At 42.8% G+C, this 21411-nt stretch overlaps 1 protein-coding gene across 1 annotated transcript; it reads right to left on the reverse strand.

Annotated features, from left to right (window-relative positions):
- Positions 1–4201: 4201 nt before the first annotated feature.
- On the reverse strand, positions 4202–6986 carry LOC147460722 (uncharacterized). The gene is made up of 2 exons (XM_086508434.1): positions 6807–6986; positions 4202–4864 (listed from the first exon to the last, which is right to left on the reverse strand). The coding sequence occupies exons 1-2, from the start codon at positions 6885–6887 to the stop codon at positions 4523–4525; spliced, it is 423 nt and encodes a 140-aa protein (XP_086364560.1). The 5' UTR covers positions 6888–6986; the 3' UTR covers positions 4202–4522.
- Positions 6987–21411: the final 14425 nt, after the last annotated feature.

Here is a 21411-nt window from a genome sequence, read left to right on the forward strand (position 1 = left end):
ATTAGGAGGGCTTCCACTTCAAAGGTTTTTTCACTGTCCTTAATGTGTACCTTGCTTGTTTACCCCACTGGCTTTTTTCCACTAATCAAGGTTTGATAGAACATCGTGCTTATGATGTATAAATGATGGTTGAATGGTTGATATTTTGATGAAACTGGTTAAGGGAGTAACTCACTCAAATGGTAAATTTGCAAATTGTATCTCGTTATTAATACTTACACGGATATTACCATAATGGTTATTTGTCTTGTTATTTCTACAGAGGTAAGTTACTAATGGGGTTTTTACTACCCATTTGTGTTATGAGTGGGAAATTGTTCTGACTATGCTGAACACTGGTGGATATTTTGGAATATTATATGATGGTTCATATTCCTTCAGTAAGGGATATGTAACGGTTCTTAATCCGATTGTGAGCTACATTGGGATTTTGTTGAGAAAGGATTTTGGCTTACTAGTTTTTACAAAACCATAAGAATTGATTTATTGATGGAATATTTGCTTGCAGGTTCTAAACTAGGTTTGATAAATACACTCTGCAGATTAAACCATGATTATATTTTGTTGACTGGCTTAAAATCTCTACTAAGGAGGAGATGTTGGTTTGCTTACATCCTGTTAATTTACTGGTTAGCGTTTTTGGTCAGGGATTTCTCGCTTAGACTTGAAAATTGGTTTTTTCAATAGCTAGTTGTTGAGGGGTACTGCCATCAATTGTATGTAAACTTATGCATACATGCATAGTCTAGGTTTGTTGCTTGGCTTAAAATCTATGGATACTGAACTGATTTTTGGTGCTTTACTATCAAAACTTGTCCTAAGCTCCGGGTTAGTTCTTACTATCATAAAACTTGCTTTACTTATGGTTGGAAATGGCTAGATCTAGCTCTAGGTCTGACTAGTACATCTTTGGCTCTGGCTAATACCGCTTTGGGCCGTTTTTTAGCAAAATCCTTTCTTCTTTACTAACCCTGCTGGACTTTGTCATGATGACCTAGACTTGCATAAAATCTTACATACAGCATGCTGCTTATTACGAGGATTAAGGGTCGGCTTTTTGCTTTTGCCTTATACATAAAGTGGTTCATCTGTTTATATGGTTTATTTTGTTATGATATGGAAAGTCTGTTTATCTTCAGAATAACTAACCTTTAGCCTATTGTTGAATACTATTTCTTGATGAGGTTATGATGGTATAAGGGGGGAGCCTTGTGACCTTAAAAACCTCAGGTCAAATCTGACCTACTGCTTGTGTTGCTTGGATGGCTGGCTTAGATCGGGTAACCATAGACATTCCACTACAGCTAGTTCGGAAGGTAGCAGTTGTTTATCTGGTTATAATACATACAGTTTGCAAAAAATCGGGCTGAGAAAAATGGATCTAAACATTGATGATACTTCTAAAGATAACCTTGACTATAATAAAGGATGATGTGATGTATCTCATGAGGTTTCCAAGGCATATTCCTTTTACTCTTTACAGGTTTAATCTCTTCAAATTATACAAATACTGGTCTTATAAACCTACAGCCTACTTACTGGTTACTAATTGGCTCTTTAGGATTTCTAGCTTAGTCTCGATCTTTCTCTGGTTAGTTCTTACTCTCACGAACTACCTATATCTGGGTATGGTTGGAGCTAGTTGGATCTGGTTTTGGTTCTAACTCGTACATCATTGGCTTTGGCTTATACTGCTCTGGGCTGTTTTCTTAGAATTTTTTTTCTCTCCTTGCTGACCTGGCTGGACTTTATGATACTCACCTTGACATGCAGCTTGCTGCCATTTACTAGGAGTATGGTTTGGCTTTTTTGACTATATGTATAATTTAGTTTTAAAGAGAATTGGCTTAAAATTCTGATCTAGCCTCGTTACTGAACTAGTCTCTTTTGAGTATAGCTGGTTGTAGCCAGATTTTGTACCTTCAGCTTGGTACTTAGTTTGTAGGGATACATCTTTCCTTTTTTTTCACTACATTTGGTTGTAGTTTTCTGGCCAACTATGGCTTAAATCTGGAATGAAACTTCAGGCCTGCTCACTAATTCTTGCGTAAAAATCTATCTAAAAACTTTTTGGCATTATACCTTATTGATAGTTTGTTATGGCATTGATTAAGGGATCATGACTTGAAAGCATTTTTTACCATTGAGAATGAGCTCCATTTTTTACACTGGCTGATACTTCTTGGGCGGATTAATCCAGTTGCTATTTTGTTACCAAAATAATCTCTGAATGGTACTTAAATGGGTGTTGATAGGTAAGCAAGCCTATTGCAAAAGTAAATGATTACTCGTTTAACTAAGACTGACCTAAACCTGGGTCTTTTTTTGTACAAAGTTTAAACTTAAGAATTGCATAGGATGGTATGGAGTAGTCAACTTCCTCTCACAGTGAAAGGCTAATTTTAAAAGAAGAACTTTTTTAACATATGAAGCAATTCTGGTAGGATTACTTTGTATAGGATAGTAGCTAGTCTAATAATTTTTGAGTTTGACATGGATAACAACTGATAGGTTCTTTGAAGCCTGCCATATGTAGCCAAGTCTAACATATCTGTTGTCTTGACTATATGCATGCAGGTGAGAACTCTATCTTGGCTTAAAAAGGTTTATCTTGCTGCAGTCGCGGACTTTGAAAACATGTGATGATTCAACTGGGATAGTTTTGATACCTTTGTATAAACTCATTTGGAATGATACTTCATTCTTATTATGTTGTACAGTTATGAATCAAAGATTGAGTTTTTTCTGTACTAATATATGCCTAAACATCTTTAGCGAGTCCTCTTTTGAACATCTTGTTCCTTGATGTGTATTTATTAAAAGTAAAACAACTACACACACACACTTCTCTCCATAACTTTACGCTTCTACATCATCGACTTTGACACATGGATCCTCAAAACCCTCCAAACCTTGTATTAACATCACTACAAGAGGTTATGTGCTCTTGTGACGCTCTTAGCGACGGAAATACACTGGGTTTTTATAACCCCCGGCGTCGCTATAAGCGTCGCTACGAGAGCGTCGCTATATGCGTCGCTATAGGCGTCGCTATAGACGTCGCTATATAGCGACGCTCATAGCGACGCCTATAGCGACGCTTATAGCGACGCTCTCACAGAAGAGTATAGCGACGCATATAGCGACGCTACAGAGCCATAAATAGCGACGCATATAGCGACGCCTGAGAGAATATTTTTTTGGTGGCAGGACATTGAATGCCTGCCACCCATCAACCATATTGTACTTGATTCACTTTTTAAAAAAAGTGCAAAGGTAAATAATAGACCCAAAATAGTCACCCACAAGACGCATTGTTTGCAAAATTGACAATTGTACACATCATAGACAAACTGAATTGATTGGCAAATGTAATAATGACAATTGTACAACATCATAGGCATAAAGAATTGATTGGCAAAAGGAATTGCGGTGACAAATGTAATAATATACATGGTTCAAAAAGACGTATAAAATCCGTCTCATGATACATAAGCTATGAGAAACCCTAAACTAATGCTATCTAGATACGGCTAAACTGACGTCGTCTAATCAGACGTCTCATCGCGTCCAAGCGGCGTATCTGTCGGATTCTGCAAAAAAAGACAATAAGACAGTTTTCAGTAAGTATAAACATATAACGACATTTATAAAACAATACAAAAAATAAAAAAGAGTAAACCCTAATACTAACCATGCCGCTGCGAGAACTGAGAATGTCCATCAGGGCGTTTAAGCCCTTCCTGCCTGCGTACTCGCGCTCGTACGGTGTGGGATCACGTCCTGTCATCGACCACTGTCAAAACATACAAAGATTTCATTATGTTAGAACTAAAAAACTCATAAACCCTAAACTATCGAACATGCATAAAGAGCAATGTGAAAAGACTTACAAAATCGGCCTCAAATGATGCCCATCCACCGCTCCCCAAGTGGTGCGAGCTCCCTGCCTCTACTCGCGCTCTGGCTGCATCCTTTTGTTGCTTCCACTTGTCGGGATTCTCGCGCGCTGCTTTCTTCGCATTCTTCCAATCTTCTTTGGCCAGCCAATCTGGCCTATTCCACCCATTCTTGATTGCTTTTTGCACTTCGGAACGCTTGTGTTTGCAGTATTCGCGCATTCGAATCTTCATCAGGTCTTCATTGAAGCGCTGATCTCGTGTTGGAACGGGAAACTCATCATGAAGTATGCTGATGACTCTGTTTTTTAAATCACTTGGTACTTCACTCCATTTGTTTAGTATATAGTGTCTAAACAGCTGAGAGCAAAGACCACGCATGCGCGAGATCACCTTCTTGCCGTCATCATCCATGATGATGCCGCCGCTGATGTCGACGGAGTAAGGCAAGCCCTCTGGCCGGTGACGCGTGAACCTGGGTGTCCCGGCAGGGGTCTCTAGCGGCGTGTCGATGGGGGTACGGACGTCAGGTGTCTCCACCGGCGTCTGGGCCCCGAAGCGAGGAGTGTCGAGTGGGGTGGCTCCTGGCGGAGTAGGTAGAGGTGTGTAGCTTCTAGGAACAGTCAGCCGTGCAAAACCTGGCGTAGACGGCGATGCTGTGGCTGGTGTGGGGGCGGGCAAAGAAGGGGAGGGTAAAGAGCCTCGTCGAACACGAGGCGGTGTGGAGGCATCGGTGGCGGAATCCCCACAACAACCGCCACCGCCACCACTAGAGCGCCGGTGTCTAGAAGAGTGTGACGCTCGTCTCGTCGACGCCGAAGCTTCGGAGCGCGCCGAATGCTCCGAAAGAGAGGGAGATGCGGATGGTGTAGGAACGCGCGATGATGCGCCAGAGCGATGACGCTCCACGTACCACTGTCTCTGCTGCGGTGACAAAGAAGAAAGAAACTCCTCATCATCCATACCTGCATTAAACACACGAATATTTAAACTTAATATTGAATGAATAGAGTAGACAATGACGCAAAGACCATTAAATACAATGACGTAATGACGCATATAAATACAATGACGCAATGAATCGAGTGGTAGAAGAGGCAAGTCGAAAACTCAGAATTTTCAATCAAAAGATGTGAGCGCGAGTAGAAAAGAGCGTTACACACCATGGAAGCTACTTAGAGAGCTAGAGCTTTTACAGCACGGAGCAAAATTGTTCAAATACAATATTTGTGGCTTTAAGAGATCTCTCTCTCATCCTCGCATAACTCAGCATAACTTCCTATATCTATATAGAGCTCTCCGTTTAAACACATATCCTCTGTTTCATTTTGTAGCTCCTCTGCATGCACCCCATATAGAGTAGTAGCATCTTGATGCTCGTCTGGCACCACCGCAGCGGCTTCTGATTGAGCATCTTCTCTGATCTCCTCCATTGATGTCGTTGTGATTGGCACATGGTAGCCTTCATACGTCCTTGCACTACGAGGGGCTACCTCTATGACGTACCACCAGTTTGATGTAGACTTTGTAGGATGAAATAGTACCTGCCAGAGCCACATAACTTACATGAGAGCTTTCAAGCACATAACTTGTAAAAGGGGGATGTTAACTATTTATATACTTACTTGTTCACAATGCTCGGGTAGTACGAAAGTGTCTCTTAGGTCAGTCCATTTCTTAGTAGAATCCACCTCAAGAAAACCAGACTCTCCTCTACGCACAGTAGCGTTTCGACCCTCCATGATTATCTTGAACCATTGCACGTCGAACAAGTCGACAAAAAATCCTCTGTAATCGATCCTCAAAATCTCTTGCAGCGTGCCGAAGTAAGTGAGTTCCGCCACCACGGGATCTGCATCAGAGGAACGTCGTCGACTAGACTGTTCAAATTTTGCCATGATTCCACAATCTTGAGTAAAACGCTTTTTGTCGATTCGTTCCACCCTAAAATGTCGACCTTTACACCATGCTGCTGTGTATGACTTATACTACAACGAACAAAGATTATGAGTGGCCGTTCAAACGTTTATAAATAAAGTCACTTGCTAGTCGTACATTGCAAACTTACCTTGGTCGCGCAACCCCGAGAGTACTCCCACTCTTCTTCAGTCACTTCGTCACCGCATTGTTGTGCGCTTTTCAATTGGTTGTGCAACCATCTTAAGCTCATGAAGGTTGGTAGGCTCTCCAGAACCGCTGGATAGTGCATCGGTGGTCGTCTTCCCCGTCTCCACTCGATTCGTGCCCTTTGTCGCTCTTGCTTTGCATCCTCATATTGTGAAATCCACTTTTGCATCACTGGATTGTGAAGCATGCAAAATCGGTTGATTTTAGCCTCTAGATCTTCCGTCATCTTCTTCTCAACACCGAGATTGCACATGACAATCCCAGATATGCGCTCATCATCTATGGTTCGCCATAGCGTGTCCCGGGATTTATCAAATCCGTCTAGCCACTCTCCAATGTACACTAGGGACTCTGATACCAACCAACCTTCTGCCATGCTACCCTCCGGACGTGCCTTTTGACGCACATATCCCTTAAGCGTTTTCATGAAACGCTCTAAGAAGAACATCCATCTGGAATGAACTGTGCCAGCTATTTCCACCTCATCAACTATGTGAATAAGAAGATGCACCTGAATGGTTAGCATTGTAGTAGGAAAATGTTTCTCAAACATGCACACAAGCTCCGCAGCATTTAGTTTGGCGAATGGTATGGAGTCTACGTCGATCTCCTTTTGTGAGATCCATTGCACCAGCTTTGCAAGTTTGTAGATTGTGTTACGGATGTCGAGAGACAAACATCCCTCAATGGCAACCGGTAAAATAAACTGTAAAGTATGTGCAGCAATGATATTAAAGTCCACATTTTATGCAATGATATTAAAGTCCACTATGAACGTACCTGACACATTTTATGCCAATCGTGTGACTTCAAACCGGTAAGCTTTCCTTCTTTAGTAAAACACGTTCGGAGCGAGTGCATTACGCCAGTGGGGGTCCGCAAAGATCGAATGGCCTCTTTTACTTTGCGTTCTTGGGCTCCTGTGAAAATCCATGGTGCTTTAGGAAGTTTTATCGATCCATCAGACGCTGTTTGCGGCCAATATTGCTCCATACGATCCACATTTCTAAGGTCAACTCTGGCTCCCAAAGTATCTTTCTTGCCGGTCAAATGGTCCCATAGTAGATTACCCACATTCTTGAATATGTGCATTGGATCGAGCAAGTGATTGATCACGAGTCGAGGCCAGTATGGTAACTCGTACCATAGAGATAGTCTCTTCATCCCTGGAGGCAATCCGTCATCGCACATCTCCTTCTGCTCTAACCATGCTTGTGCAGACATCCTTGGTGGCTCTCTTCCCAAAAAGCCGTCGCGTAACACATGATTCTCCGGAAGATACGCTTGATGACCTTCGTAGATTTGCTTCTTCAGTGAGGGTGCCCTACGTGCATTCAGTCTAGGTCCACATGTGACACATGCTCTGTATCCGCTTGTTTGAAGCCCTGCATGTATACACATGATAATAGATCAACTATGGGAAAAACCAGATTTACAGTGTCTGAGAGAGGAGTGTCAATAGATCACCTGAGCATTCTGTTAGCCCGGGATAGTCATGCATGGTCCACATTAGAATACCTCTGATCAAAGCATTCCGTCGTCCTGTGTGTCGGCTCATATCCACCACCTCTATGCCAATCCACAATTGTTGTAGCTCTTCCAATAGTGGACGAAGATACACATCCATATTCCCCACTTTATATCGCCCTGGCACAATCAAGCTTAGCCATAGGTGCCCCTTCTTCGTAGTCAACCACGGGGGAATGTTGTAGTTGACGATGACAACGGGCCATACACTGTAAGATGTTGATCTTTGACCAAATGGATTTACGCCATCCATAGCCAGGCCTAAGCGCAAATTTCGAGCTTCCCTGGCAAAATCCGACCATGTTCCATCTATATGTTTCCAGGCTGCGCAATCTGCAGGAATTCGTAGCACACCATCCGAAGATTTATTCTCCTCATGCCATGATGCTAGGGCGGCCATGGACTTACATTCGAAGAAATGCTTGATGCGAGGAAGCAAAGGAAAATGTCGCAAAACCTTTTGTGGAATTTTTGTCCCGTGGAGATCTACTCGATATCTTTCGGAATCACATTTCGGACACTTCTCCATGTCTGTGTATTCCCCTCTGAAAAGAATGCAGTCATTAGGACAAGCGTGGATAAAATTGTAATCCATCCCCAAGTTTCGCAAAATCTTTCTTGCTTCATCTCGGGAATCTGGCATCACATTGTCAGCTGGTAGAATGTGCTCTTTCAGCAATCTACACAACATAAAAATATGATACAGTCGTGTAAAAATCTATCAGATCATTATACACCATGAGTTCTATTAAAGTAAACTAATTGTAATAGATCACCTGAAAAGCGCTGTGACGCTAGTGTCACTCCATCCAAACTTTGCCTGCATGTTGAGAAGAACCAGGAGTGCTTTCAATCTAGACATACGTGCTCCATTATACAATGATGTATCGGCTTCACTTTTCATATCATCATAGATAAGCCTTTCTGAATCCATGATCGTCTCGATCATTTCATCAATCTCGGGCTCAAACATTGCCTCGTTGGGAATGTGCTCTGCATGATCATCCCCCGAGCTGTCAGAGGCTACATCTTGTGGCCTCACATATGCTGCTTGACCAAAGCGCCTGCGAATACGTCTATTGGGTTGCAAGATTGCTGCTTGTTGGCCAGCGTCAGAGTCCGACGAGTTATAATTGGCAACAACTCGATCTATAATAGATGGATCGAACTCGCCAAATTCGCGAACGTGCTGCAAAGAAACACGTCTTGTCCGTCGCACAGCATGCTTGCATTGATTACAAGGACATAAGACCCTCGTTGAGAGATAGGTGTTTCGGTTGGACGGTCCCACATCCTCGTCGCTACTCATAATGAGGATAAAAAACTTATAACCTAGACAACAAATTTAATATTCTATTGGCATTCTTCGTCTTATCTCTCTCTCTCTCTCTCTCTCTCTCTCTCTCTCTCTCTCTTACCTCACATTCTCTAGTCATGTCCAATCCCCGCACACCTCGGTCTAGAGGTGCACGGAGATCAGAACCACCGGGTTATAATCTCGTCTTTATTGGTCAATACCTATATTTGTGGGTACAAGAAATCTAGACACCCACGTCTACATGATACTGCATGTAGTGGACAAAATCCCTTTGCCTCTTCTCTAGCTGTAGCACTTCACTTCATCTTAACATCTTTTCACAGTAGATCTTTTCACTGTTCGTCTAACTCTAAACCCTAAACCGTAAGTAATTCTTGCATGGACTCGATCTAACGTAAATAAGCGTAAATCTAAATAAACGTAAATCTAACTAAAAATAAAGCTAAATCTAATTTAACGTAAGTCTAATGACTAGAGGTTGTCTAGATGGTCATTGTGTCGGGGATGTAGTGACTCTTGCCGCCCTGAAGATCCACCTTCTTCCCTATCTTCTGAAGACATTTCACCAGTACTTTTGGATCGACGGAGCCCACTATGAGAGAAGGCAGCAATACCCTATATTCCATTGAGGGCTTTCTTCACCCGCTTCATGCAAGCATCGCAGTCTATGGAGACCCGCATCTAATCTAATATAACATAAATCTAAATCTAGCTTAAATAAATGTAAATCTAGTTAAAAATAAACCTAAATCTAATTTAATGTAAGTCTACATATAACCTAATCTTTAACGTCTTTTAAAATAGTTTCCTACGACGTTATAACTCTCTTCTTCCTGTGTGTGTGCGCGTGTGTGGATGTGTGTGCCAATAAAAAGAGATAAATGGTATAACCTTTCTATCACCCATGCCAAGTATGATAGATTGATTATGCCATTTCTCTCTTGAATAATAGGTCTTCAGTTCAACTCCTCGTCGGCTAGATCTTTAGGTCTTTTAATTTTAATTAGTTTCCTACGACGCTCCCTTAGTTTCTCTTTCTTTCTCTTTCAATGTGTGTGCGTTTTTTTGGATCGTATGCATGTTTTCTTTCTCTTTTCCTCTCTCAATGTGTGCGTTTTTTGTTTATGCATGTTCTCTCTCTCTTTTCCTCTCTCAATGCGTGCGTTTTTTGTTTATGCATGCTCTCTCTCTCTTTTTCTCTCTCAATGTGTGTGTGCATTCTTTGTTTATGTATGTGTGTGCGTTTTTGCACTCTCTCTCTCTCTCTCTCTCTCTCTCTCTCAAAAACACTATATGTGTGTGTGTATGTGTGTGTGTGTGAGAGAGAGAGCGAGGGAGAGAGAAAGAAAGGAAGGGAACATGAGAATGAGGAGAGGGAAGGAGCATACCTGTCTCTCCTTCCTCTCCTCGTGCGTGTGTGTGTGTGTGTGTGTGTGTGTGTGTAAAAGAAAAAGAGAGAGAGAGAGAGAGAGAGAGTGAGGGAGAGCGTTACCTGCTCTTTGCTTGAGGACGCCGAAAAACTCAGATCTGAGATCTGAGTTTTTGGGCGCGCTCGGTTATTTTTTTTACCCCAGCTGGCGTCGCTATGAGCGTCGCAAATTTACAAAGAAATTTGCGACGCTCATAGCGACGCTTATAGCGACGCTCATAGCGACGCCGGGAATTTTTTTTTTGAGCGTCGCTGTGTGAGCGTCGCTAATGTGAAGAGCCTCTTGTAGTGCATGTAGAAGCCATGGAATCAAACTAAGCTTCTGGCTAGAGATATTTTTTGAATCAGAAATGAAAAGTCAAATTCCTTTAGATCATTGGTCTTTTTGATGCTTATCAATATATATCTAAACACATGTTAGATTAAATTATTGGCACAAGATAGGATTCCTTTAGTCATTGAAGATTTTGCAATCTTTAGCATCAATTTGATACATTCATGTTTCCAAATCATATTGTAAATTAGGAATGAAAATCACTGATTCAAAGGGGACTCATTGATTGTTGTATGTGTAGCTCCTTTTTCTCTTTGCTTTTCCATACCATGCTAGATGTATCCCCACATTACGAGGACAATCAAGAAGATCAATTGGACCTCTTGTCTCTTTCATAGCAAAGCCCCTTATTGCCATAACCCTTCCTATGTACCATGTACCTTTTGTCACACCCCCATTGTTGTGCCGTTTTGGAAGAATGATGAGAAAAATAGAAATTGGATGTCAATTTTGCAATTGATTTGATTCCAAGATCGAGACAAATTTTATCGAACTCTAATGGTGTCAAGGAAGGTGTTCAATGTGGCCAAAATAGCTCAACTTATAGGGATTTTATGGTTTTGGGGATACTTGAATTTGTGCCAGATTGGTGAGATGGCTGGAGTTTTTTTGTTGTCTTGCAATCCAAAACAAAACTTTGGAATGAATACATAAGGTTTGGGGACTCGGGTTTTCAACCCCTTCCTTAGAGTCACGTGGTACCATATAGAACTATATAGTGAATCTTTGAGGATATGCAAAGTTAGAGTTGAGTATGTCTTTGCAATCTTTTTTTCATTTGTTTTAATAGGAATTTGTGGAGATGCTGGTATGCCTTAAGAGGAAGAAAAATGGTGCATATGGCACGTTGGTGCAGCCAAATCTTGTCGGCCCATGGACAAGCACCAAGCACATGCATAAATGCTAGTAGGGTCATGGCACAATGCTTGGGCAGGTACTAGATGCAAAGAACCGCATATCAATGTGTGCGGCTCCTGATGCTTCTGGTAGCATGTTTTTTATACCTCTACATTTGAAACAATCGGGGACAAGGCTATTATACCAGAGATCAAAAGCGACCTGTTGCAGATGGGCGACCTTGATGTAATCACAGACGTGCTTCATTATTGCGGAGTTTTTTATGAGTTGCGCTCGAGGTGGATATCGATGCAAGGGGCTTCAAAGGAAGCGAAGCAGATGGTTTTAAATAAAGTGGAGAATTTTGGGAGTTGAAGAGTGTGCAGGCAGTGTGGTCAAAGGGAAGAAAAAATGTTTTTCCGAACTTTGGCAAGCAAGGGTGGTGGGAAAGCGGCCCAAGTCAAAGTTTGTGCTAAAAAAAGAAATACTGTAAGTTGGTGGGTATGCAAAGGAGCAGCGCCATCTGCATGGGGAAGGGCGCCACTTGCTGCTCCATGAGGGATTGCCAGAAAGGGCTGAAGGAGGGCAGCCAGGTGATGGTGAGAGGAAGAGAAAGGGATAATGAGGGCTGCAGGTTGGAGGGGTTACAGAGGCCGGCTCCAGAAAGGTTGAGGCTGCGGCAAGAGGAGGAGGGCCGCCAATCAAATACAGAGGAGGGGTTGGGTCTGCAGGAGAGGGCTGTGAGCAGGGATAGGTCTCGAAGAAGGCCACCAAGGCACGGCAAGGGGTTGCCAGTGAGGTGGCGGGGGCTGTAGGCCAGCAAGGGCCTGTGTATGGTCAGCTGGTTGCACAGGGGGAGAAGCGCTGCAGAGCAGGGCAGGCCAGTGGAAGAAAACAGGGGGCTAGTGACCCTCGAGCATAGGGGAACGGAGCCGCAAGGCCGGCTACAAGGAGCGGAGGACCGCCATATCGTAGGAGGAGAGAGGTCGTCGAGGTCAGCTACACAGAGAGAGAGAGAGAGAGAGAGAGAGAGAGAGAGAGACGAGGAAAGAAGACTGAGCTATCAAAGCAAGTGCATGAGATGTGGTCATCGAGGGGGGCATCACGAGAAATCCTGAGAGCAAGAGATGCGAGAAGGAATAGGCCGCCAATGAGAAAACACTGGCTGCAAGCCAAGGCAAGGGAAAGCTTGGAGTTAGCTGGAACCGGCTGAGGAACGCCATAGCAAAGCAAAGCAGGGCTACAAGCAGAAGGAGGAAGAGGCGTGAGCTGAGGAGCCACCTGCACTAATTAAAGGGAGAAAATCAAGATGATGTAGTTCGCCAAGGAACCAAGGATCGGACGCTATTGCAGAGAGACAAGACACTATGGGTAATTGAAGTAGTCAGGAGCCGCCAAGGATTGGCCTTGGAGTAGAGTGACCACCTGCAGATCATAAGGAGAAGTGTAGTAGAAGAAGCCGCCAGGTGGGAACAGGGAAGAAAGGTTGGAGGCTGGTCGTGTTCGTAGAGGATCATCGAGGAGAAGGAAAGCAATTATGCTCCGAAACACTTGTATTATGGACTCCATCATTGCCCAAATTTTGGACGGGATACTGCCGTCCATTCCACTCGCAAACCATGATTTTTTTCGCTCGTCCTCATGTCTCGTTATGTATGAACCCTATGTGCTTTTTCAGGGTGTGTCGAGTGCATGAGTTTACTTTATGGGGAAACATAATTATAGGCCGCCAAGCAGGTTCTTTTTTTGCATAGGAATTTGAGAATGTAAAAAGTTTTATAAGTGATGAAGTGTGTGAAATCAGGGTGTCGATGTTGTGTTACTTGGTATAAGGTGCTTTGGAAGAGGTAGAAGCTTGAGCTAAGATTGCTTGCGTTGTGGTGGGTATTAGGGATGGTTGGGAACAGGTCTGGAAAATAGTCATTTGCAGATTGGGAGCCTGGGTATGTGATTTCTAGGGGATAGGGGTGCTGTGAAGTCACTGGGCTATATAGGCATTCATATTGTGTGCTGGTGGTTTTTTCATTTCTCCCTTTCCATCTTGTGGTGCCCCCACGGAGGATCCAGTGATTGCTTCCTAACAAAGTGGTCGTGAGTCAAGATGAAGCAAGATTTGGTACTCCAATGTTCAAAGGAGATGATGCTGATGATTGGATTGCCGATTTTCAGTTATTTATGCTGACAGTATTGTGGATGCCAGGTGATGAAGCAAAGCTCCAGACTCTACCTTTGGTGCTGCGAGGTAAAGCAAAAGTTTGGTTCGATGGCTTAGAAGATCTACACAAGTAGACCTGGATCAGATTTCGAGAGCACTTTCTACAAAGGTATCGAAAGGTGGTATCGGCTTCGGAAGCAGCTGCAAAGATCAAAGGCTTCCAGCAGGATGTAAGTACAAATTTTGATTCTTTTGTTGATAAATTTGAAGCTTATTGGGGGGATTTTGCGGCTGCTACCGAAGCAACCCATGTGGGATACTTTAAGCACCAAGCAGATGCATAAAAGCTAGTAGGGTCAAAAGCTAGTAGGGTCATGGCACAATGCTTGGGCAGGTACTAGATGCAAAGAACAAAGGATGTTTTTAATAAATGTATGCCGAATGTGTTTTTAGCAGGTCAAGCATGGTTTTTTTTTACTCAGCTACTCGGTGCCCAAAGGGCATCGCCTATCAATGTGTGCGGCTCCTGATGCTTTTTGTAGCATGTTTTTTATACCTCTACATTTGAAACAATCGGGGACAAGGCTATTATACCAAAGAGAAGCAACCTGTTGTTGCAGATGCTTCTCTCTGTTGTTGCAGATGGACGACCTTGATGTAATCACAGACATGCTTCATTATTGCGGAGTTTTTTACGAGTTGCACTCGAGGTGGATATCGATGCAAGGGGCTTCAAAAGAAGCGAAGTAGATGTTTTTTAAAAAAGTGGAGAATCTTGGGAGTTGAAGGGTGTGCAGGCAATGTGGTCAAAGGGAAGAAAAAATGTTTTTCCGAACTTCGGCAAGTAAGGGTGGTGGGAAAGCAGCCCAAGTCAAAGTTTGTGCTAAAAAAAGAAATAATGTAAGGTGGTGTAAGGTTAAAGGTGGTGTAAGGTGGTGGGTATGCAAAGGAGCAGCGCCATTTGCATGGCGAAAGGGCGCCACTTGCTGCTGCATGAGGGATTGCCAGAAAGGGGTGAAGGAGGGCAGCCACGTGATGGCGAGAGGAAGAGAAAGGGACAATGAGGGACGCCAGTGGTGATGGGGGACCTCAGGGGAGCGTTGGAGGTTGGAGGGGTTACAGAGGCCGGCTCCAGAGAGGTTGAGGTTGCGGCAAAAGGAGGAGGGCCGCCAATCAAATACACAGGAGGGGTTGGGTGTGCAAGAGAGGGTTGTGAGCAGGGATAGGTCGCGAAGAAGGCCGCCAAGGCATGGCCAAGGGTTGCCAGTGAGGTTGCGGGGGCTGTAGGCCAGCAAGGGCCTGTGTATGGGCAGTTGGTTGCATAGGAGGAGAAGAGCTGCACAGCAGGGCATGCCAGTGGAAGAAAACAGGGGGCTGGTGATCCTGGGGCATAGGGGAACAGAGCCGCGAGGTCCGCTACAAGGAGCGGAGGAACGCCATATCGTAGGAGGAGAGAGGTCGTCTAGGTCAGCTACAGAGACAGAGACGAGGAAAGAAGGCTGAGCTATCAAAGCAAGTGCATGAGTTGTGTGTGAAGAAAACAGGAACTGATGCTAGTCGATAAACAACAACTAATCAAGCCAAAGTAAACAATGAGAGAGAGAGACACTGCAGTGTAGCAAGGAAGTGAAGCTAACTTGTATTGATAAGATGAAATGAGAACTTTCACGCTTTTGAACACAACAGAGGTGCCTTTATATACATTAGGCAAGGGGAGCCTTATCAGGTAAGTGCTAGGATGAAGGGACGTTACCTAAATTAGGGGGAGTTGATTTAGGGGGTGGGTGAGATGATTGAGGCAGTGAGTGAGCACTGTTATAGTGGTATGATATTTCACATCCCCCCGTAACGGTGAACACCTCATTACATGGGAGAATACCCCCCTTAAGGAGGTGTGCAAGCAGTAGGCACAAAGTAACAAATTTCGACATGCTGTAGTTTGGGTGGTAGCAGGTACTGAGTTGGTGAGGAAATCTGCCCAATTGTGTGCAGTGGGCACATATTGCAACTTTAAAAAACCATTGGGGACCAATTCCTTGATGAAGTGATAACTGATTTTGATGTGCTTTAGTTTGTTGGAGAAACTTGGGGAAGCAGCCAGAGCAATTGCAGATTGGTTGTCGTAATAGAGGGTTTTGGATTCTTCCGAGATAGGGTATGGAAGTTGAAATTTGTGAATGAGCTCAAAAATCCAGAGATCTTCCCTGGAAGCAAGAGCGGAAGCAACATATTCGGCTTCAATCGATGAAGAGGAAATTGAAGATTGCCGCTTTGTTTGCCAAGATATTGGTGCACCTGAAAGAGAGAATATATAGCCACCTGTGGAGAAGCAGCGGGGATCATCCCCTGCCCAATTGGCGGTGGCATAGCCACTGAGAGAGATAGGTGTAGTGGGATCATAAGCATAAGTGAGAGCATAGTGCTTAGTGGTTAGAAGATAGCGAAGTGTGTGTTTTGCAGCTTGCTTGTGTGCTTTGCATGGCTGTGACATAGTGCGAGATAAGATATGTCCGGTGTAGCAGAGATCAAAGCGAGTGCAGGATATTAGATAACGAAGCTGACCACAAAACTTGGGATAATGAAGAGAAGGCCAATAGAGCTCATCAGCGGGAGAGTAGGCATGAAATTCAGGTGCTAAGTTGTGTTTGAGAGGAAGGGGGCTGAATTCAGGAGAACAAGTACTCATGCCATAATAAGTGAGAAGCTCTTCAATGTATTTTACCTGGGTGAGTTTGATCCACTTGCCATAGGGGTCGTGAAGCACTTGAATGCCGAGAAAATACGTCATTGGTCCCTTGTCATTGACAGGGAATTCTTGTTGGAGACAGTCGATGGCGCGCAATACCATGATTTCGGTGGTGCTGATGAGTGGGATATCATACACAAATAATCCTAGAATGGTGAGGCCATCATTTGTACGCCAGATGAAGATATTGAAGTCGACAGTGAGTCGCTCCCAACCACATGCAATGAGATAATTGTGCATGCATGTATACCATTCACGTGCAGACTGTTTGAGGCCGTATATAGGCTTATTTAGCTTGCAAACATAGTCAGGATAATATGGATTTGCAAAGTGCGGGGGTTGGGTCATGTAAAAAAGCTCGTAGAGCAAGCCGTGCAAAAATACTATTTTAATGTCAAGGTGATGTAGGGACAAATTATACTTTGCAGCTATAGCGACTAAAAGTCTAAATGCAGTTAGGCCTAGAATAGGGGAGTATGTATCAAAATAGTCTACACCATACCTCTGTCTATAGCCGCGAGCGACAAGTCTGGCTTTGTAACGCTCAATTCTGCCATCCGGAAAGTATTTCAATAGCCATTTGCATGTGACTATATTGTGATGCTCTGGTGGTGGAACAAGATCCCAAGTATGGGCTTCTTCGAGTGCCTAAAGCTCAACTTGAATTGCTTCGTGCCATAAATCTCCCTCACTGGAGGAGAGGGCATCGACGACCGAGATTGGCAGAATATCTTCGACTGGAGCAGGTGGGGTGTTCGATTGAAGTTCTTCTTGAAGAACAACCGAGAAGCTTGTAGCAGCGTAAATATCTACTAATGACCATGTGCGGACGCGACTGCTAGAAGCTGACTGATCAAGATGTTGTGCTGATGGTGATGAATCTGACGAGGTGCATGTGGCAAGAGATGTCGCCAAGGTTGACGTAAGTGGTTCAACCTCGTCGATCCCCGATGGAATAGGTTGAGTTGAGAGGGTGGCATGAGAATCCTCCACTGGCGAGGGAACCGATGTCGAGGTGGTAGGTGTGTGATAGGAGGAGGCAAAGCGAGATGGGTCTCAGGTATGGGCTGCCAGCAAGGAGGGAGCAGGGAGTGGCATTAAACTCTTGTGGGTGGTTTGGTAGGTCCGAACCATAATGGGTGAGGATGGGGTTTGCAAGGCGGGTGGCCGATGGTAGGAAACGCTGCCAAGGGTGGTATTTTTTACCTTGTGGCGAGGTGGAAAATTAATGGAAAATGGCACAACAGGGGCGGGATAATGCCGTGTGTAGCGGGGAGGGGATGGGGAAAGTTGATAGGTCCCCAAGGGACGCTTGTGGTGGAGCATTCCACGCTGTGGCGAGCTGCTACTATTGGGGGTGGCGAGGAGGCCTGGCGAGGGTGCAGCCGGATGTGGCGCAGGTGGGAGGTACGGAGATATCAGAAGAAAGAAAACCTCAGTCATTGAAAACTTTACCTTCATTAATTTATTGGCAACCATGAAACCAGATCATCGGTAAAGAAAGTACCATCTCAATGGAAGGCTAATCCTAAGATCATGGATACCAAAACTCTTCATGAGCTGATATCATCTCCAATTCATTGTACGCTAACTCTATTAGATTTATTGCATATAAGACCTCATCTTTGGATAGAGGTGGGAAAAAATTTAAAGAAAATAGGACTGGTAATTCCGCCACCAAATGCTTTTCCAAAAACACTGAATACCCAAACCTTAACACTAGAATGGTAACCTAACAGGACATAAAAGTGTCCTTTCAGGGTTTTGGGAAAAAATTCCAAAACCATAGTAGATCCACTCATTTTGAAAAATCCTTTCATGAGATAATAGTTCAATAACTACTACATATGGAAAAAATGAGAAACTTGTAATTTTTCTCATCCCTTGGTCACTACAAGCCTCCAAAGTTGATGGACCAGTGCATTTTGCCCAAAACAGCAATTTCTTACGGTTGATTGCATATAAATAAGAGTGGGGATTTTTGTAGGATATGAGATAAAATGCCCCGTTAACTTCAATGGGTTGGTGACCAAAACATATGGTTGCTTTTACCTCACTAATGTTTTTTTGGGCAAAAAAAACAGGTACAAAAAAGTGGTATTTTTGCCATTCTACGGATCTATCATCAAAGTTTCTATAGTCACGCTCAATACAGATACTATATACATGTTTTCTTAGTTTCCTTTGGGCCTTTGGATTCGAAAGGAGCCATGGATCATGTCAAAAGGATAATGGATCTCTTACAATTGGAACCTTGGGGGCAATGATAAAGTGCTAAATACAGCAAACATGAAAAAACTGGGTTTAGCATTATGACCTCTAGAAACCCATAGAAACTACTCAATATCTAGCCAAGTTTGTAGTCTATGATTAGATATGGTTACTACCTACAAAATACACACAATTGGCCTAAGAAACTAGCAATATTGAGAAAGTTTTACTTGCTACTCTAAAATGTATCGTATTCTTCAGCAATCAAAAAACTCAACCATCATCATATACTATGCTATATAGCATATTAGGTCTTCCAAAACTCAAAGAAGAATAGCTTTATGTTATACATTACACTTACACAATCAAAATTGAATTTGGATATCAAGAAAGCCACCCAAAAAAACAGGATTATGCAATTCTTGTAAATTGGTTATAACTTTCAATTTTAACACTTAGCTCTCCCTACAAGCATTAAAACATGTTGATAACTATGAAGGCCTAACCTCTAGCCATCTAAACGTCACAAACATGAAGTTTAGAGTGGTATAGTTGCCAAAATTTGAAAAAAAGCCAAAAACAGGACCCGTTTTTTCACACAGTTTAGGTTCAAAAATGTTGTGCAAGAGTAAGGTTAATGGTGAGATCAATACTCCAAAAACAATGCTAAGTTTTTTTCAGCTCATAAGGCAACTTTGTGGATATATAGCACCTAGAAAATCATTTTCATACTCTTCAAATAATTCAAGAAAAATGGTCACTTAACAGGACACAAAAGTGTCCAAGGACATAAAAGTGTCTTGCTACCATTCTAGTGTTAAAACAGGCTAAACATGAGCCCATATGAGTGAACAAGGTGGATGATTATTGTGAAGGGAAAGAAGGAAATACTACCCTGCCTATGGAGTACAAAGATGTAAAGTCAATAGCAACATTGGATAATGGAGCCGAAATAGCCATAGCCACCAAAGCAACGTGGGAAATATTGTGAAAACCTGCTTTCCGGAAAACTTAAATGAAACTTCAATTATCAAGAGAGACCTAATGGCATTTTGGAGTAAATTGTAGTAACCTCCTGCGGGGCTGCATATAAACACATGTTTGCCACTATGAATTTCAATGAGAGCAAAAATTTCGATATCATATTGGGCAGACCATTTATGCGTCCGCTCAAATGGTACAAGATTGGGGTTATGACTACATCTACCTAAGGAACAAGGATGTCACTACAAAGATCAGTGTCACATACCATAGCTATAGAGATGTGGAACGAGCCCCAGGAGAGGAACTAAACTCCACAACTGACCAAGAAGGAGAAATACCGACTTGGCTACAAAATAAAGCTCACAATTGGAGAGGTGAAGCTTCTGAAGGTGGTAGTTGAAAAAAAGAGGATTGCATTCATAATAGGTCAACACAAGATGAGGCATATGTACCAGAGCCATTTCCAGAAGAGATGTTCAAAACTTTTGGATGGCAGCAAATACTAGCCACTCTTGATGTATGCATGAATTAGATGACCCTCATCAAATTATGTGATGAGGAAGGATTTGATATCATTCCATTCCAGATGATGAGTGTTAGCCTAAATTTAAAATCAGAATTGGAAATCCCTGACAGGGAAGAATTTGTAGATTGTCGACACATAGTGGATAAGATCTCAGTAAGGGACCTTGACCAAACGAATGAAGAAGCATTCTAGGACCCCACGGATAAGCTGTTAGAGGACAACACAAACAACGAGTTTTCTAGTAGCTCAGATCAGAACATCAAACGGAAGGATCAACAAGTGATCTACTATGATTTTTCAAATCAAAATCCTCGAAGACAACGTAGATATCGAAATAAACGCATGAACAAACAAAACAAGATGAGAGAATATTCAGTACCTCTGTTAACCGACAAAACATAGTACTTAAGGTTGGTTGAAGCAACCAATTGCCTTAAAGGTGGGATATCCAAGAGGTAAATGAAACCAGACTCAAACAAAACAAAAATTAAAAAGAAGAACAAACAAAAACCACTAGCAGAGAGTATTCTCGAAAAAACAACGAAGTTGTCCAAAACCGACCACAAAAACAAGTACAATGAATTGAAACGATCTTTAAAGGAAGTTTGGACAACAAAATTGGAAATCAATGAGGAACCGAACGATGATAAATTTGATGCACCTTTCCACTTCAAGAAGTACACTATTCAAGATAGAAAAATTGTGGTGCAGAAACCCAAACAAGACCCAAAAGAGCGTGGAACTTCATATGATGGGCCTGAAAAATCCAAATTCATAAACTTAGAAGAACCAAGCGAGGAACTAAACTGGCATACATTGCCACGGACCTTATTGAAGAAGAAGAGCGACTTCTGGTAGCTCAGATAGTATAAAGATGTGTCTGAAAATTAAGGAAGAGATAGAAAAACTGAAGGATGTGCAGTTTATCTACGAGATTGAACACACCAATTGGGTATCTCTGATTATGGTAGTGCCCAAAAAGAATGGCAAATTGTGTGTGTGTGTAAACCTCAAATAGGTAAATGCTACCACCATCAAGGACAAGTATCCACTACCAATAATGGATCATGTTATTGAGAGAGTAGCGGGGAAAGAGGCCTATAGTTTGTTAGATAGCTTCTCCGGCTACAATTAGCTAACCATCGAAGTAAAAAATCAGTATAAGACAGCTTTTGAAACATAGTGGAATATATTTGTATACAGGGTAATGCCTTTTGGCCTAATCAATGCACTCCCACTTTTTCAGAGACTAATGAGTCATGCATTCAAGGAATATCTCATACAATTTTAAGAGATAGACATGTATGATCTTTGTGAT

Source organism: Adiantum capillus-veneris, chromosome 3 (assembly GCF_014529385.1).
Source record: "Adiantum capillus-veneris isolate H3 chromosome 3, ASM1452938v2, whole genome shotgun sequence".
In the NCBI taxonomy this organism is placed as follows: domain Eukaryota; kingdom Viridiplantae; phylum Streptophyta; class Polypodiopsida; order Polypodiales; family Pteridaceae; genus Adiantum; species Adiantum capillus-veneris.

Excerpts from the sequence above, each read along its gene's own strand:
- LOC147460722 (XM_086508434.1), bottom strand. The coding sequence starts at position 6,887 with ATGCACTCGCTCCGAACGTGTTTTACTAAAGAAGGAAAGCTTACCGGT. Across the intron at positions 4,865-6,806 it reads ATTGGCATAAAATGTGTCAG|GTATGGATGATGAGGAGTTT; the intron begins GTACGTTCATAG and ends TGTTTAATGCAG.